The sequence below is a fragment of the Prinia subflava genome, chromosome 4 (genome assembly GCF_021018805.1).
Source record: "Prinia subflava isolate CZ2003 ecotype Zambia chromosome 4, Cam_Psub_1.2, whole genome shotgun sequence".
Taxonomy (NCBI): Eukaryota; Metazoa; Chordata; class Aves; order Passeriformes; family Cisticolidae; genus Prinia; species Prinia subflava.
In genome coordinates, this window is record NC_086250.1 from 61,965,710 (window position 1) to 61,984,403 (window position 18,694).

The 18,694-nt window shown below is 38.2% G+C and overlaps 1 protein-coding gene across 1 annotated transcript in view; it reads right to left on the reverse strand.

Moving 5' to 3' along the window:
* The window catches only part of GSAP (gamma-secretase activating protein), a 43,859-nt gene that overhangs the window by 19,662 nt on the left and 5,503 nt on the right, over positions 1 to 18,694 (reverse strand). The window contains exons 3-17 of the mRNA XM_063396936.1: positions 16,866 to 16,922; positions 16,085 to 16,154; positions 15,617 to 15,673; positions 15,397 to 15,485; positions 14,919 to 14,988; positions 14,068 to 14,117; positions 12,684 to 12,788; positions 11,685 to 11,744; positions 10,979 to 11,022; positions 9,332 to 9,417; positions 4,781 to 4,855; positions 2,625 to 2,702; positions 2,113 to 2,205; positions 637 to 854; positions 273 to 342 (exon numbers count right to left, since the gene is read on the reverse strand). Coding sequence (XP_063253006.1) covers positions 273 to 342; positions 637 to 854; positions 2,113 to 2,205; positions 2,625 to 2,702; positions 4,781 to 4,855; positions 9,332 to 9,417; positions 10,979 to 11,022; positions 11,685 to 11,744; positions 12,684 to 12,788; positions 14,068 to 14,117; positions 14,919 to 14,988; positions 15,397 to 15,485; positions 15,617 to 15,673; positions 16,085 to 16,154; positions 16,866 to 16,922 — 1,222 coding nt within the window. The remainder of the gene's footprint in view (positions 1 to 272; positions 343 to 636; positions 855 to 2,112; positions 2,206 to 2,624; positions 2,703 to 4,780; positions 4,856 to 9,331; positions 9,418 to 10,978; positions 11,023 to 11,684; positions 11,745 to 12,683; positions 12,789 to 14,067; positions 14,118 to 14,918; positions 14,989 to 15,396; positions 15,486 to 15,616; positions 15,674 to 16,084; positions 16,155 to 16,865; positions 16,923 to 18,694) is intronic.

Genomic DNA, 18,694 nt, shown 5'->3' on the forward strand with positions numbered 1-18,694 from the left:
ATCTCCAGAGACCTAAAATAATGATAAATCCATTTGTTCCATTAGAGAGAAGAATGCCTTTGAAAAGTTTTACTGCTAGTCTGATTTTGAGATATCTATGTATCTTCTAAACTACTGATACTGTCTCTGAATGCCACAAAGTGCAGGTTAGTTAACACAAATCATGACCAAAAAGTTCAGAAATAAGAGTCAGTTTGTACTGCCATGGTCTCTCCTTCAGTGTCAACTGGAGTATGCAGGAAAACTCACTATGCAGGAAAAGAAATACCCACCAATGATAAATTCTTGAATGGGGTCAAAAGAATGACATGTTGACAGGTTCTCAGAAATCCACCGAATAATCTGTCAGAATGAGAACAGGGAGCTTGTCACATCTCTCTGTTTAAGCAAGTGTTGTAAGAGAGTATAGAAAATTTGCTTTTGGTAGTAACACTTTGCATGGAGTAGTGATAGAGACACCAATGTTTTCAGGACAGCCTGGACTGATAAAGGGGTTTAGGGCATCCCAGCTGATGAGACTCTTGGCACTGCCAGGTGAATTGGGACTTCTCTTTGGCTGGTACCATTCATGCCCTGCTCCTGTTTTACATAAGATGCCAGTCACTGGAAAAAATTTAGAGGAGGTTCTTTTCCCACCTGTATTTCCAAGTCTCCTGTGTGTTGGAAGTAGAGCAGGGCACAATGCAGAGCTGCCAATCTCTCACAGTCTCGTTTGCTCTCCTGCAGGAGCTGCAGCAAGGCCCTGTCACTGATGCTCACACTGTACAGACTTCCTGCGTCGCAATCCAGGACTGCTGACACCCATGGGCACCGGATGGAGCAGTTCTGTAGTGTGCTGATTCTGGCATCCTCACCTGAAGAACATTGGTTTGAGAACAAACACGAGTAAGAACATAAAATTTGCCTGCTACCATATTTCTCTTAAGACTCCTAGGCTCCCAGCAGCAAGCAAGAGTCTGCCTCTTGCACTGCTTGCCCTGATATTATGCTGAAGAGGAGCAGGAATGGTGTTGGCTCCATAAAGAAAGCAGATAAGGAGCACAGTCCATACTCAGTTCTCTCCTTTCCTATTGCTGACACAGAGAAGGTGCAGAGATTGCTCCAAGGCAAATCAGAGTTCATGTGATGGAAGAGAGCAGAGCACAAGGACAGTAGCACAAGTTCAACACTAGAATTAGCACCTATTGGTACAGCTTGTGCAGGTCAGAACTGCTCTCATGCAGAATCATGATACAAATTTCTGTTGGTGGATCCCTTGCCACCAGTTCCAATGGCCAGAACAGAAAGGTTCTGCTCTACGATTATTCACTGAAGCATCAGACACAAACCATTTTATTTATGCTAATACTAATGTTCACTACCATGGTACCATACAGGTACTCTATTTCAAACCCTTTGCATCAGAGAAATCAGGCCCACCATCCAGCAGTGATGCTTTCCACTCATTTTTAGCAGACAGCATTTCATTATACATATCAAACAGGTATTAGTTTCATGTGATGCTACACTGCATCAGTTTCCACAATTTATGTCTCCTTCACCCAATCAGAACAAGAGATTTCTGTTTTCAAACAAAGGCACCCCACTTCCAAAAACAAACCACTTCCCACAAAGACGTGTTTATTGGAGATGAGGTAACACCATCTCAGATGAGACTCTAAATTAAATTACATCAGCCTGATCAGGTGAAGGAAACAGATTTCCTCTCCCCACACCCTCCAAACACACACATTTAGAGCAACTCAATTGGAGGAAGGAAATGTAAAATCAAATTTACATCTCATGTGAAATTTGAAAACAGTGGAGAACCAAGAACCATGGGCAAAACTGGGGGAAGGGAAAATATGAAACCAAGGCAGAGAATTTCAAATTCAGTGAAAGGTCTTCCATTTCATAACAAGCAAGAAATATGAAATACGTAAAGTATGAAACACCAGTTCAGCTTCTCTTTCTAAAATGGAAAGTAGCAAAAATGTCATTCTTATTTTTTCAGTATCCTTCCTTTGTCAGAACACTGTGCAAGAAGGAAACATTGAGAAATACAACTTTTATGTAAAGAGATATGAACAAGTTTCCACAACAATGAAATTACTTAAAGCAGTTTTACTATACCTGTCAGAAATAAGCTATAGCACAGCAGGTCAGGATGTTGAACGTTCAGGAGGTGCAGGAACTGGCCAGGCAAATAAGCAGCCACATAATAGTCTGTTTAAAGAAACAACAGTGGTCAATTTAGCACTTGATCACAATTCTGTGAGGAATTGATTATATCTAGGAAATACAAAAGGAGTTAATTAAAGCTGCTATTGTATTAACACAGGAAGCACAAGCAGCACATTTGGGTTTGCAGGAGAGATTCAAGAAACTTGAGATACTCAAGAACTCAGTAGCTGGTGTCCAGCACAGATTCTGAGGCAATTTCAGAGGAAGCTGCTTACTAGCAGTGAGGCATTGCAATATCAAATATCAAATACAAAAGGCAAACAGAAGAAAATCAGCAAAATAACACTGCTACCTAAAATCATGGAAAAAAAAATCCTTTCCTTCCACAGAAGAGTTAGTCATTTGTCTCCCTACTACACAGAGCATGGCAATCACACAGGAAAGTAACACAAGTAACCTACCAAGATTCATAAAAGCCACTTCCTTCAATTGATGAGATTCTGTTCTTTCTAGAGAAACTGTAAAAGTTTTGTTGTAACCTGGGAAAAATAAAAATACTTTAAAACCCTCAAACAATAAACACCATTTGTTACAATCCAGATATGACTTTATAGATAGAAACTTCAGCAGTGCCCACAGATCCAAACAGGGATATTTTAGACTGTTTTATGGAGCTGTCTGCACAGACAGATTTAATCCATCCTAAACAGAGTTCCTGCACACTTGGTAGACTGGCACCTACATAATGCAGTTCTTTAGTGTGTGAAGACTAGCCAAGCACTGCACAGCCTATGTTTGTGTTTAAAGAAGCACTCCATCCCAGAGCAAGCTTGTGTAAAAACGTCTTTCTCCCAGAAAAACCCAAACACAAATCCTTTATATAGCTGTGTTTCACATTTTGGTGATCTTTCAACTCCTTTTAAGCATTTCCACTTTGTTTATCTCCATGCTCTATTGCTCTAATTTAGTTCAGCTCAGTTTATACAAGGCCAATTTCAGACCTGCTGTGTTTGCATGGGCTTTGCATCAGCACAGCTGTTGTTTTAATCTAGACTTGTACCACACTTCTGGCACTCAGTAAGAATGACACAATGCCCTCAAATTTCCTCTGCCTCTGAGAAAAGCTGAAGATTATAGTAACTAATGGTGTCATGATCAGGACGCTCCCTAATAATGCATGGAAATTCAATATTCAGTTTACAGGACCACCAAGAGTAAAAGTCATCACCAGCAACACTACAGAGGCAGAGGTGTCAAAAGATATAACTTTTCATACAAAATACTGAGTGAAGTTAGCTTGCAATGAGTCAGTAACTCACCATCACCACTTTGTCACTTGCCAGCATAAGCACATGCAAGCTAAAACCAGCACTGCGGAATTCAACTGCAACATCGTGACTTCTCTGTTTATGCTGCAGTGACTGTTTTAACAGGGCTGGGAAGCTTTCAGCCAAGATTACAGAGGCTGCAGAACAAACTGAACTCCTTAAATGTCTCCAAAATACGGCTTATGGCCTCCAAAATGTGAGTTACGGACCCAATATACCACTGCTTCTGTGGGTCACTGCAGGGCCATTGTTAAGATTGTCTTGTATGACTGACAAATCTTAACATGAACCCTCAAACATCTCTGCTAAGTGATGTCAGACTTAGCTAGTCAATGCCACCATATTTATCCTCAGTTTCTTCCTAGTACAGGTCAGGATATACAAGGGCCATGGTTGGCTCCAAGCAACCCAACAACTCATTGGCTACACGTCAGGTGTGTCTGGGGAAATCAGCCCTTCACAGCACAGTGTGTCACACCCAAAAAGGCCTTCTTCCAATTTGTCAATGCCTTCAAGAACACAAAATGGGAGTTCATTCAATCCCACAATATTCCAGCAGCAAAGCAACATGTATGTGCAGTTTTGACATATGAGAAGCATCCTGACACAAGAAAACAGTTAAGGTAGAACAGAGACATATTGTGCACTTAAACACAGTTACTCCATGCTATGCAGCTTCTCAGCTGAAAAATAATTTGCCTCTCTGTCCATGTATCAAATAAGAAAATCTTGATAATGAGAATTTTAATTCTGATTGGAATAACACAGTGTCCTTTATTATTTTAAAACAAAACCAAAAGTCTTAACTTTAAGAGCCAGAGCACCACTTACACAGCAACTATTCTTAGAATCAGTGGGTGTTGCACCTCTTGCTGTGAAAATGACATGTTGAACTGGAATTCTAAACAGACATTCAAGCTAAGAGCTGTTGGCTCCATTTCCCATACAAATGCCTTATGGCATAAGTACAACACACCTGCAAGCTCCCACAGATTTCATTGATGTCTGTGCTCAGCACGCCGGAAAGTCTGGCTAGAAATAAGGGACCAAATTAATAACCATTTACAAGGCCACTGGTTTGAAGCTACTCACTCAGCATCAGGCAGGAAGTCTACAGCAGGAAAATCAACTCTGCAGCTAAAGGCAGCTGCTGTCTTTAAACACCAGCCACAGTAGTTTATTGTCTGCAGACTTTGGTAGTTGTTTGTTTTGAAAAAGCGTACTGTGACTTTTTCAGCACACTGACAGTCTCCAAATTAAAGTACAGTAAGTTAATAAGTTATTCTTACCTTTATGTAAAAAATATATGGAGTATATGATCTCATGAGGAGTATCAGAGACTAGACTACACACACACAAGCCTCCTAAAAAGACAAAATAGGGAAAGAAAATTCACTTGTCCGGCTGAATATCTAGACATCTTTATCTAGCCTAGATATCTAAGACTGTTTCAAATTAGAAACTAAAAATAATCTCTCAAAAAAGGTAAAGATTACAGGATTATCTGTTATGGATTCTAAACATTATTTACCTAATGCAACAAAATCAAGAAAGAACAGAGGAGGCAATCTGGCACAATGGAAACCTAGGTCCTGTCATGGCCAGTTCTTCCCTTTAGGGGAAGTACATTTTAGCCCTTCCCAGGAGAAATCATTCTTGCAGCCAGAAAACTGATCAAGCCTTTCTCTCCACAGACTGCCTCAATGCAGATATTTTGTACTCAGGAGCTGTCAAATATGCTCAACTTCATAGTAAAACACCATTTCTTTGCTTTTTAAGTAATCTCATATTGGCAGCAGCATGAATACACTACCTTGAGAGGTTTCTCACATGAGAAGTATAGCCACTTCTCCCCTTTCCAGCCCAAAGAACCACTAATACCTCTTTTAGGAGGGAAGTCAGTTCTTGGGACAAGTTTATCTCAGCCAGAGTACTGCATACAGGAAGGTTTCCCACTCCCAGAATAATTCTATCTCAGACTGATCATGTTTTGATCCCACTGGATGGTAACCCTGCTTTCATCTCTTCTAAAAACTTTAATCCCCTTACTTTGATGCTTTGGCATTCATGTTAGAAACAGCTTCCAAACCATATCATCCCAATACAGCTGGGAAAACTCATCACAAATATGACCATTCACCTTTCACCTTTATTGAAAGTTTGTAATTTAAAAGAAGAAAAGAAAGTAATACTAATACAGGTACAGCTCTGTAAAAAATAAAGGCTATGTATACAAGTTATGCAGAAAATGCCACAGTACAGAAAAAGCACAAGTACAAAAAAAGCACAGCTACCCAATTACTTTATTTCATTAAATGCCTCAGTATTTCACACCACAAGGCTGTACCATAGCTATGCTACAGATATGGCTGACACACTTCACACTTCTGTCTTCTGGGGAAGGTAACTGCTTCCTTAAGATGCAATTTTTCTTTCTGCTTATTCTTAGCTGACTGAATATGGTTTAATAAAGTTTTGCTTGGATATTTGAGTCATTCAGACAACAGACAGGGCATTTTGCCAGAGCACTTGGCTTCTTTCAGAACATGCATAATTTTTAAAGTAGTAGCATCAGGACTCATGAGGAAGACTGGAAAAGCTCCAGCAAGCCACTGGATTGCTGTTTTATTATCAACAGCTCCCTTCCAGCACTGTAAATATCTTCCTTGTATGCTGGAGCCCTCTGTGTACAGTGCTCTGGAAACTGCACAACCTGCAAGCAAGTGCATTCAGACTGAAGTGTCAGTGGGCAACGTGCAAGCTGACCACAGAAACAGCAGCTATGGCAGATATAAATAGGATGTGCATCTTTCCACTCAACAATATTGCTGCATGTGTCAACAAGTGAATACAAACAACCGGAAACACCAAACGCTGCTTTGTTAATACAGACAGAAGCACGGCAGCCTCAGACCAGCAGGTGTCCAAGCAATGTTAGTCTGACACAGTCCTGGCAACCTCAGCAGAGCAGCCAGAGTCTGAGGGTACACCACAGACCCCTGTCCTACCCTTAGCAGTGCTCTCTGCAAATTACAGCTGGGTTGTGCTGCTGCAGGGAAAGCTTGGCAGCTATTGCACCTGTATGCAGAGCCACATCTTCCACAGCACCCATTTCAAAATCATTTGCAAACCATAAATGCTGTAGCTGAATGCCTTGAGGTGAGAAGGCTTGTGAGGATATACTTGGGTGGACACTTATCTTTCCAGAAATAAAAAGGAAAAAAGATCTAGACCACAAAGGTTAAAAATATTAAAAAAAAAAAAAAAAAAGAAAAGAAAAGAAGAAAGAATTTAAAAATCAAGTCCTACTCCTGTTAAGGAAACAGCAGTTACAACTCTGGCACTCGACAGTCACACCACTGAGACTGTAAGAGTCACCTATGACATGCAGACATTGAGTTTTCCCCAGGAAACTTTTAACTACAAATTCCTCGTTTCTGTTCAAGAAAAAACTCAAGACATGAGGCTGACATCAGACAAGACATCACAGCATCTCAACACAGCATCCAAATGTCACAACTCAAATACAACATTGCACCAGGGCATTTTGTCTAGTTGTATTGACTTAAGAGGGACTTGCCTCACCTAACTTCAGCCATCCAAACATCTCTCATCTAGACCCCTATTCAGCAAACAAAGAAATATGGACTAAATCATCCTCTGGAGATGCTTATTTCTCTCTAGGAACATAGTCCAGATGCCTAAATTTCAGGCAGTTGGGTGATGGTAATCCAGTGTCTATGACCTCTTACTCCCTGCATTTTTTTTAATACTGAGCAAATTTAATTGAAAAAAATTTCTAAAGCACTATGAGAAAACATAACAGTGCAATGTTTATCTAATAACCACTGAATTCTGGACATGCTAAATTAATTCTAGGACTGGAACTTCTTGATCTCAGCTATTCAAGAATTACATGGGGGTTTATATCTGGAGAGATTTTGTCCATGCTGAGTGTAAGGAACAGAGCTACATTTCTGATGCAGAAGTTTGAGAAAGGATAAGTGATTTCATTCAGAGTTCAGGGTGGCAGCAGCCAGTAACAGTTTTATTAAATGGGAAATGGCATGGAATATTCCAATTTGAAGTTTTGCCAACTGTGCTTTGCCAGGGGTGTCTGAATGGTACAAGTAGGGATACTGGCATTGATATCAGAGGTGTCCTAGCAGTCCCACAGCAGGCACAGCCTGCATCACAAAGAACTTGCAATCCAGTTTTGCAACTCACCACTGAGGCACAAAAGGGAACTGTTAGTGTGATTACCCACAGTGTTCTTCAACAACTAGATATGATTTTAGCACCAAAATAACTTGCTCCAAACTATTAGTTACCTGAAATGGGTTGTGCAAGGTAATCCTCGGTTTTAAACAATATTCAAGAAAAAGCCACATACAGTAATCTCATTTAGTAAGTGCAATTGTCAAATCATCTGTTTTACAGTAAGTGCAATGAAAAGAATCTGTGAAAGGTTCCACACAGACTTTAAATATTTTGTCATCAGACAGAAAAAAACCATTTTATTTGACAGTAACTAAACAAGAGTCTTGTTGGAGGATGACTGAATTTCATCCTAATCTCAAGGAGGTGCTTCAATCTGAATAAACTCCAGATGAGTATAAGTTTAAAAAGGAAACATATATACAAATCAATAATATTTTCCATTATTGGACTGGCTGTTTATATACGAAATTATCTTGCTAACAGAGAAAAAGCCTAATCTACATTTGAAAGATAGAAACTTGGCTTTCTCTTACTTCTAATTCCTTCCCTCTAATCTTTATAAGCATGCAGTTTGCCTTGGTAAGAAAAAAATCCATGTAAGGAAGCTGTATTTCACTTGATTTGCACTAATGGTCATTTCAGTGCAAGTGGCAGACAGCTCAGCAGTTCACTGGAGTGCACAGCAGGCCTCAGGGAGTGACATGCAAAGCCCCTCCTGCAACACTTCCCTGCCCAACTCTGCTGATGATTCAAAGGTTAAACACCATCACACCAGACACCATCTCTGCCTGCCTTTGTGGTCCAATTCAAAAGCTGAAACAGTTGTGATGAACAGAGACTGGTTTTTAATCCAAAAAACCTCATGGCATACATTAGGATGGAGGGAGACTCCAAAATCCTAAAGGTTTAAGAAACATTTTAAGTTTAAGTTAAGGAATCACAAATATACTAAACCCTGGAGTAGCACATATCATGTTTAGTATCACATACTTGGACCTTCTAAACACCACATACTAACAGCAATATGAAGCCCTTAAAGACTGCCTTGCACGTGCTCTGTGTACACCTGTCCACTCTGTAACACAAATATATACTAGACCAGAAACCCAGACAAAACCTTCCTTGAATTTACTTTCTAACATAATTTTGGTCAGCTTTAACATTAGACTGCTTTAATGTAACACACAGCCACACTTTGGTACCTGCTGGGTTCTGAACCTGACAGGAAAATGCTAAGGTGTTCTTGGACTGAGAGATTTCACTAGAGGTGAGCACAGTTCCAGTTCTTGGAAGCTGGGGTACCAAAAAGTGTCTAGGTGACTGTTTTGTTGTTGGTGTTGATATATAAAACCCTGGGTACTTCAGCTCAACTTCACTGCAGCTTTCAGGAGGTAAAAAATTTCTTAAGACAAATAAAGCACAGATGCCTTCTTCCTCTCCTCACAGTTACCTGCCAAATATGCTGTAAAGTAATACAAATCTCACACTCACATTATAAATGTTTGTATTTTTGTGTGTTTTTCAATACTTTATGAAGAATTTCAGTAATCAATTAGGCTTACACTACATGATAATTAATAATGGAGGTAATTTTGACCATACTTGCATTTATTCATTACCTGCTTTACTTGTGAAAACCTGAAGGTTCAAAGATTTAGATGCAACATCTTGATCTTGACAGTAATCATATCCAAAATTCACAAGTCTATGAGTAAATAAAGATCACTAAGTAAATCACTTCATCCACAGAGATTTATCATAATAGTCACAATGTAACCAAAATATACTAATGAAATTATAATCAAATGTTCTGTAATGCAAGCTAAATTAGGCTTTAACCAATTTGCTCAACACTGTTAAAAACAAGAATCACAAGACAGCACACTGTTATCCAACGATTTTCAACATGCCTGATAACTTCATATTCACTTACTGCATTGTCCAACCGTTCCTGAACTTTGAAGTGAAAGTAAGTTCTCATGACGTGCTGGAAATCCAAATACTTGTGACACCTAATAGCTCAAAGGTTCTGCAGACTCTACAGCCCATCTCTAAAGCTACATTTTAATCTGCAATAGGGACACTGCTTTCAGTGGAAATAGTGGAAAAGAAAAGCACAAAATCACACTCACATGGAACTTGTTATACCATGACATTTTCAGCCTCATGCTGCCTGTACTTTAATGGTTTTACATATCTTTGAATCTACAAGGCCTATTTTCACCATGCAAAACATGCAGCAGAAGTCTGTAGTTAGTCTGCTTTGGGTTTTTTTGTTGCTGTGTGGTTTCTCTGTTTGGTTGTAGGTTTTTCCAGAAAGTATTTTGATCCTGTAGGGATTTTCCCCTTGGTCTTCTGCAGTAATTTAAAAAAAAAAAAAAAAAGTAAAACACAGCATTGAAGCTCTTACAAGAGCTGTGTTCTTTCAGCACCAACTATAAGAGGATACAGTGCCCTTTTATAGGGCAACCTGCACATGCAGGAGCACCAGGCTGAGCCTTAGGCACAGCACTGAGACCTTCCAAGAGCCACAGCTTGGGCAGGGTGGAACTCAACAGCCCTCAGCTACTGACACCTGGCCTAACAGCTCTGGCCTCCCTTTTTATTCACAGAAATAAATGGGCCCTTTGGAATGTAAAGATAGATGAGGATTATGACACAGTTAAACCATCCTGGCTAGTTTTTCCCCTCAGTTAAAAGGGAGCCCTCAGGAGACAAGCTCAGATGCAGTCATGTGCATGGCAGACACAGAATCAGACAAATCTTCGTCTTTGAAATGCAGGCTGCTGGAAAGAGCATGCTGGAGGAGAACAGAATACAGGCAGTGTCTTCACAGGCTATAAAATGGTGCTACTGGTTTGCTTAACTGCCCAATAAAACTTGCAACAGCAATTAAAAATGCAGAGGTTCCCTTGATAGAAATTTTGACATCACCATTACAACACACCCAAGGTTAAAGCAAATTAATTTAAATAGGTTCAGCACTCCCCAAAGGTTTAACCTATAGCTAGCTCTTCAGACAAATAATTTTTTAACTGGCACTAAGAAGCAGTCAAGGATTAAATTACTTTTTACAGTTGACCCTGGTGAGAATAAGAACTGGAGGTCTGGACACAGTTTCTATGTCATTCTCATGTTCCAGTACCATGTAGGCAACTGCAAACAAAGATATTGTGGTTTGGACAAATTTTACTTGGGTTTGTAAAATGTCACCATGTATATTAAAAGGAGAGCAAATCAAAACATTAAAAAACCAAACAACTTACTTTAATTGTGTATCATTTACAGCAATATCCAGGTGTGATTCCAGCTGTTAAAAAAGAAAACAAATCTGTTCTTTACAGAGGTCAATATACTATGTTTAACATTTCAGACCAGTAAAATTTCACCAGGTTCAACATTTTAACAAGTTTATTTATCTTCCCGTAATCCTTACAGTCACTTCAAAAACCCCCATAAAACAGATTCTTTTTTTAAAAGAGAAAATAATTTGCTGCAGTGCAGCAATTTTCAGCCACTGGGACAAAGGTCTAGTAACAATTACATGTTGTAACTTTTACGTTCTGTTTTTTGTATTTTGGCTGCAACAAACATTCCTGTCTCGCTTAAAAGGGACACAAAATCTGTACCTGGTTTCTTTGTCTAGTGCACTTGATAAGCCTGCTTTTTAAATAACTGAGCATAAGATCAGTATAGTGTTCTGAATGTCACTTACTGTCTTCTAGGTCAAAAAAAGTGTAATTCCACTAAGTGTAATTCCATTACTGTGCCAAAATCTGAATCTGACTGAATACATTCTTGACAAGAAAATAATGCAAAAGAACCAGAAAAAAAAAATGGAAAACCAAACTCCAGTTTTCCTCTGAAAAAGTTTTAACAATGAAAAAGACAAACAGATCTCTGTACTAGTACCTGGAAAACATAATTACATCCCACTAAAAACCATTATATAATAAAATACTCATAACTTACTATTGAGTTAAAATTTTCATCAGGATAAAACTGGACACACTTTAAAGTACTCTTTGATTCCTGGAATAAAAAAGGATGTGTTTTGTAAGTAAGAAAGCATACTATATAGACAGAGAAGTGATTGGATACTCAGCACCATTCTTCACACTCAACCTGCTTTGCTATCACATATGCAGAAGTTAGGGGACAAAAGAATTTAAAAACCACATATAACCCCTCACAATAGCACTATGACATGCTTCCTTCCTGTCCCAGATCATTATCTGCCAATCACATAAAATTGCGTGGGCTCTCACTTGAGCACAGCAATACACATCTCACGTTTTAGAAAGTTAAAAAAATGTTTTCCATACCTACCTATATGGCAAAAAGAATTGTATCTTACAACTGTATTGGTCAGTTGAAAAAGGGTATCTCAGAAGCAAAAGCAAATAGGTTGAAAAAGGGTATTTCAGAAACAAAAGCAAATAGATTTCTCCATCACAATTTACTTCCTGTTGTTTCCTAACATTCACTCTTTTCGTGGTTAAGAGGAGTAAAGAAAAATCCTTTTTTATTTACAGAGAATGCATCAAGTGCAAATAATCCCTCAGACAAAATAGAAAATCCAAACCCTAAGAGTTTCAGAGCTTCTTGCCAAGAGCCTGTCCTCATTTAGTCTCTCAGTACTTTCTAGATGTGAATTCTCTAGAAGAGAGGCATTATACTCACAACAGTTTTGGATAGACTTAGATATTTTTGAGTAAAAGACCTTTCTAAAGCAAAAAAAAAAAAAAAAAAAATCACAAGTCCACCTTCTTCATAGAAAGCACTAAGACCATCAGTCCTCTTGCAATGTGCTAAGCACAACAGCATCTAAGACAAGTTTGGCTTTTGTTTTAGGTTATTTGAGGCAAGAACAAGATCATCCTAATGAGAACAAACCCCTACTTGCTACCCCACACACCTAAAACTTCACTGTCCCCAGGAACAAAACTGCAAGAATGACTTTCAGCTCACCTTTGGAACAATGTAGAAGAGTCTTTGCTCCATCATATCCCACTGTGCCCAAACGAGGTCATCTACAACTTTGGCTCTTGGAAGCTGACCTGACTTTTGAATCACCTGCAGGGAAAGAATAAAAACATTAGAAGCCATCAAATAAGGTTTTGCTACAATTATGCACAGTCTGTGCTTTAAAAAGAAAAGCAGTGAGAGAAGAGGCACAAATAGTAAGGAGCTTGGAAGGAACAGGCTCCTTGTCAGCAGCATGAAGTCCACCTTTGTTGTGTGCAAGGTGTTCAGTTTAAAGAGATCAGAAGCACAGTTTCAAGGGTACAACTACTGACAAATCTTTTCTTTCAGTCTTCCTTGCTTGCAAGAAATTCACCGCTTAAACTGCTCAAAGTGAACAAAGAAGAGCAGAGGCACCCTTCCTCAGAGAGGAGGGAAATGCCACAGTAAGTTCAGAATCAGCTACATTAACTGCTGAAGGGAACTGTGTCAGCTCCAAAAGAGATTTCTACCCAAAGTCTCATGTGAGAGAGAGGGCTGGAGAAGGGGAAAGGCTAGAATTGTGGAAAACTCTTGGGACTGTATACATGTACACTTGAATGATGTAGGGAAATCTGATAGCAACCAAAACAAATCCGTTTGTCAGAAGGACATCAGATCAATCTGTTTTCTGATTATACTTAAGTCTTTACTCCACTACTGTAGTCTAGCATATAAAACTTATCTGCTTGAAGGGTCATGATAAACTGAGAAAACCATGAAAAACTGCAAAGGGACAAACATCAAGTCCTTAACTTTTCCTTCAAAGCCTAATATTGGCTTTAAGGACACAATTATTTACTATATTAGACAAATGCTCATTAATAATAAGTTTTCAAGCAGAACATCCACAATTTGTTGATGACAAATTTGTGTTAAAAACAGAAAAAGAGATGAGGGGAAACAGAGGGGAACATACACTGCACTCGGACTGTATCTAAGTTTTACATCTTTTGTTCAATTGGTTTTTTTAAGTGAATCCTCTACTGGGTTCACACAGACTTACAATAGACAAGGTTAGGAAAGCAATTCTGAAAATATTTAAAATTGTTGCAAATATTTAAAATGGTTTTAAAATTAATAAACACTATATTTACTCCCAACTTGTAACAAACAGAAGCATTCGGCAACACATAACAAACCCAGTAAAATAAATAATTTTACTCATAGATGACAAGGTGTAAAGTTTTTCAATCAGCTTTGTGGTCAACTGCACAAATTGCCATATTAATCAATGCTTTCTTTAATAAACTTTGTGTTGCCCAAGTATAAAACTAAAAAAACCTTCAAAGCTTTCAGGTAAATTAATTAAAGTAAAAAAACCTCCAACCCAAAGATTTTTCAATCTTACCACTTTGTGTTCTTCTTCTGCAACAACATGAATGTCAAATTGTTCAATATCTTTAAAAGATATTAAAAAATCATTAAAACAAACATTTTTAAATGCTTTTATATGGCTTATTAAACAAGCTCACCTCTTAGAATTCTCTAAGAACACTTTAGGGCCAGGAAAGCTCAACTCAGTGTAAGAGGAAATCTGTGACACATGAGCATGTCCAAGACTATCCCTGACCTGTTTCATTTCCTAACACGAATTCCCCTCACAGTCCCTTCCCACACAAAACTCCTGAAAGTTATCCCCAGCTGGCCTGCATGAGAAGTGCAGCATTCACCCAGCAGATGTGGTAGTTCTGATTTAGCTCTGTCCACCTACCCAAGGTTGGTGTCTAGCTCAGGGAAGATGGAAGGAAATAAGAAGGAAAAGCCCAGTCTTTTCCAAGTGTCCATCTTTATCTGTTCATGGCCATTAAATTCGGCTGAACATGCAATGTTTGCTGAAGCCAAGGAACTATTGCTCTATTCTTGTCCCACCTCCCACATTAAATGACATCTTTCAGTCAATTGATTTGCTCTGAATTTATGTAGGCAGCTATAGAGTCTATTTTAGCTTTTTTAGAAATAAAAATAACTGATGAATGCAAGAGCTAAGCAACTAATTGTAGACAAAGGTGGCCACTCTGTTAACATTGAAAAAAATCTGGTAAATGATACAGTTTTTAAAAGAAATTTGGAATACCTAGAACAACTCACACTCTTCTTTTTCCTGTTTTTTTTCCCCAATAAGAGTCTACCAAAAATACAATCTATAACAATCATCTTGAAGCAAAAGAATGACAATGTACTTTGAAAATATTAACTCACATTTATCTTCTGAAACTAGCAAGAGACGACTTTCTCTAGAAGCATTTCTGCCTTCAACTGGGTAAAGGAACTATACAGAAAATTTCACAAAAGTAAGTAAAAAAATAGTTTAGAACTCTTATCTAAAATGTTTTGGGTTTTTTTTACCTGGATATTTATGTATTTTTAAATTAAATCAGACAAACTAATGATATTTAATTAATAAAAACAGCTATTATTACATGCTAATAGTCACCAGTCACTATAATTGTAAACTTTGGAAGACAGAAGAAAAATAAAAAAAGCAGCATTCATGTTGGAGAAATAGTCTATACCAAACATTTTGGGAAATTTCATTTTTTATTTCTCTGAAGAAACAGGGGTACATTATCTCTGTAACAGCTGCAAGATAACATGAGATATTTCTGCACTAAACCATGTTTTCTCTCTAGCACAGCAGATTAAAGAGGCTTATCTTTAGATTAGATGAATACTTTACCTGTACTCGAACACAGCTATCCACAGCCTTTAGGACTCTCACATTATTAATGGGATGAATTTCGATTAGCAAGGTTAAATACTTGGATACTGCAAAGAGAATGTGTTTTAGATAACAGTCTTCTATGTATACAAGTTTGTTTTCTAAACAGAAATTGCATGAGAAAGAAAGCACAAAGGTACAATATTTCAAACAGTATGAAAAAATCCACTTGCTGTACCTGACTGTAAGAGCTGACTTGCTCTTTCTTCCTCTGTATATTGACAGAAGCTGACTGCTGTGGAGGGAGAAAACACCAACACAACCACAGTGAGTGTGCATATTTGACATTAATCTTATCAAACATCCTTGAAGAATGAGCATTACAATTCTTTTACATGTTTTCATAAGCATGTATGTTAAAAGAACATCAGAAGCTCTTCTAGATGTAGCAGGTTTGCACAAATGCAGGAGGGGGAAGTGAACAAAGGGTCAGTGTGTCTTAGCTGTTTTAATAAAACAGAAATATTGTCACAGCTGTGTCTTTATGCTGTTACATACATTATCTGATGATGGATCCACTGACATTCATAAACTGCTGTGGGCAACACATAGGTCAAAACAGATTTAAATAATTCTAAATCCAAATGTATCATACTACTAAACTAAACCTTTACCAAGAAAATTTAATGATAAAGCATATATTTACCCAGTAAGGTTCTTTCATTGTTGATTGAACAGCTGATTATGTGCAGATTCTTCTCAAACATATAGAGGTGCTACAGAGAAACACAGTAATGTTAACAATGTGCTTTTTCAAACTCCATGAAGGAAACATCTAATTACTTCTGCTTAGGAAAACACTGCTGTCCCACAGTTTTTATCTTTAAGCCATATCTTTTCATGCCCAGAAGAACCACATTTCAAGCTTCAGTTGTAACAGTTCTCCTTTTTCTCATGTTTGTTTTTCACTGGTTCTTTTGAGCTTTGTGTTGCCACTAGATCAGCACAGGAGACTTTTATGTAAATACAGAATTTCACTAATTTCATACTATTATGGGGACACCTTCAAAACCTGTTATCATGGTTTTAGTTACTGAATTGCAGTATGTTCTGTTTTAGAATAAAATAATCTCTTAAAACAGTATCACTAAACAGATCAAGAATGCACATCAAAGAAAACTCCTAACATTTACTTCTTGGCACATGTGTGCAATGTGAAGAGGAGTGGAAAGGACTCGTTGTTTAAAAGGTTGTTTAGAAATAAAGATTGCAAACATGATGCTTTACTACTCTCAAGCCTTTCAGATATTCTGCAATGTGCTGCATTTCAATACTACTGAGAATTTTTCCAATACCTTCCCCAGTATCTTTTCTGTTTCCAGCAAGGGTACACTCCTTAAGGACGGAGCATATTGTGTTGCAAAGCATCAAAATCTGGAACACTACAGCACAGTCATCACCAGAGGAAAACCTGGTATTGCTCTCACCTCGTTTTGTTTAGTTTGAAGATCATACAATCCAATGTGAGTGCTTCTCTGCTTTCCCTATGGATGGAAACAAATTAGCACTAGCAATATAAATGTACACAAAGTTAAACACTGCTCTTTTTTTTCCTACCCCTCTGTTTTCCCTGCCCCTTGACACACATCCTCACACACTTCCCTGTGCTATATATAAACAGGCAGTTAATTATCTAATTCCAAGAAAGCAAATTCTAATTCCAAGAGAACAAAGATTTATTTTTTCCTTTTAGAACTAACACATGGGATAAAGCTGAAATGTGGCCAATCCACAGCCCACAAGCCATTGCATAAACCAAATGCCTCTCTCTCACTTTGCTTCTAAACTGGTTTTAGTTACAGGCAATAAGGCCAGGAAGAGAGATGTCTGTACAGGAATCAATAGAGATGCTGCTGCCCCTGGAGATTTAAGGGTTCTATTCTGGACCTCACCAACTTGGTGGGTCATTGCTCCAAAAAAGGCACAGGAACATCAAACATCACCAAAAATCAGCTCCCAGTGATCTGGCTGTGGCCTGGAAAAAGGATTTCAGGTCCGTCTTAGGAAGTGATTGTTTGAAGGCTAAGTATTTTATAAGCTCACCATTAGCTTTCTGCCTTTGAAGGTAATATAATAAATATCCTTTCTAGCTTATTGATAATTAATATATGATGATTTTGTTTGGGGCACTTATAAATATTTGGGACTACAAATTAAAACTTGACTACCTCTTAATTTTTACCATGCCTTACATTTTCCAAATATATTAAAAAAGAAAATTCTGCTTTGCAGCATTTACTGGATGGCAAATCAAACTGATGTGTATTAATGTACTCTGGGTATAGGCACTAAATTGCTAAACTATTGAAATTAAATCCAGCCACACAGGTTTCTACTCCACAGTGAGCTTCATTGTTTTTAACAACTGCTTAGGGGGAGAGGGGAGAGATCCGTGGTTATTTACAAATTTATTGCATCTTGCTTTGTGAAGTTGAAACAAAAGCCTGAGTATTTGCTTCCTAAGGGGTTTATTTCTGAGTGTCTCATTATTGTTGTGGCAATGACAAAAGTCTTTGACTTCTGATTTAAACAAGGAAAACAAAATGTCTTTATATTAAGACACATGCTCCAGGCCTCCCAATTTAAGATTAAGCAAGTGCTTTCACAAATTTTTCAAGTGTGTCTGAAATGTTAACACCATCTCACTTAGATACTGAAAAATACACTTTACAAGACTGGTAACAGAACTACATCAATGCCCATGACTAAGTATAAGATAGGACTTTGTTTTCATGTGCACTCTGAAGATTCTTGCACTACCTTGCAAATAGAATTCACTTCTTAAAAATATCTTCCTTTACACTAACTATTAATGTCACTGTCAACGTCACTTAATATAGACACTGTCAAAACCACAGTATAACACAAGACTCCAAAATAAGCTTGAAAATAAAACTTAGTGTCCACCTTCCCCTGGTTTCACACAGAATACACTTGACTGTGTTTCACTTAGAACACAAAGGTTGTTTCCTATTTGTATCTGGTGGGAAACAAGCCAGGCCAGCTCAGTCTAGTTTACATCCTCCACACCTCCTCCCAAAGAACAGGCTACAAGTGGCCAGTTCCTTAAGCTCCACTGCTGTTCTGACCTGGTCCCTACAGAGTGCAGTGGGAGCTCAGACACCCTGCATGCAGGCAGACCCTACATTTGGATGGTTGGACCTTGAGCTACAATCATTCCTTGTGCCAGCTGCAAAAGCCTGAAGAGTGCACAAGGCTGCTGGACTGTCAGAGGCACAAAAAAGCTTCGTGTGAG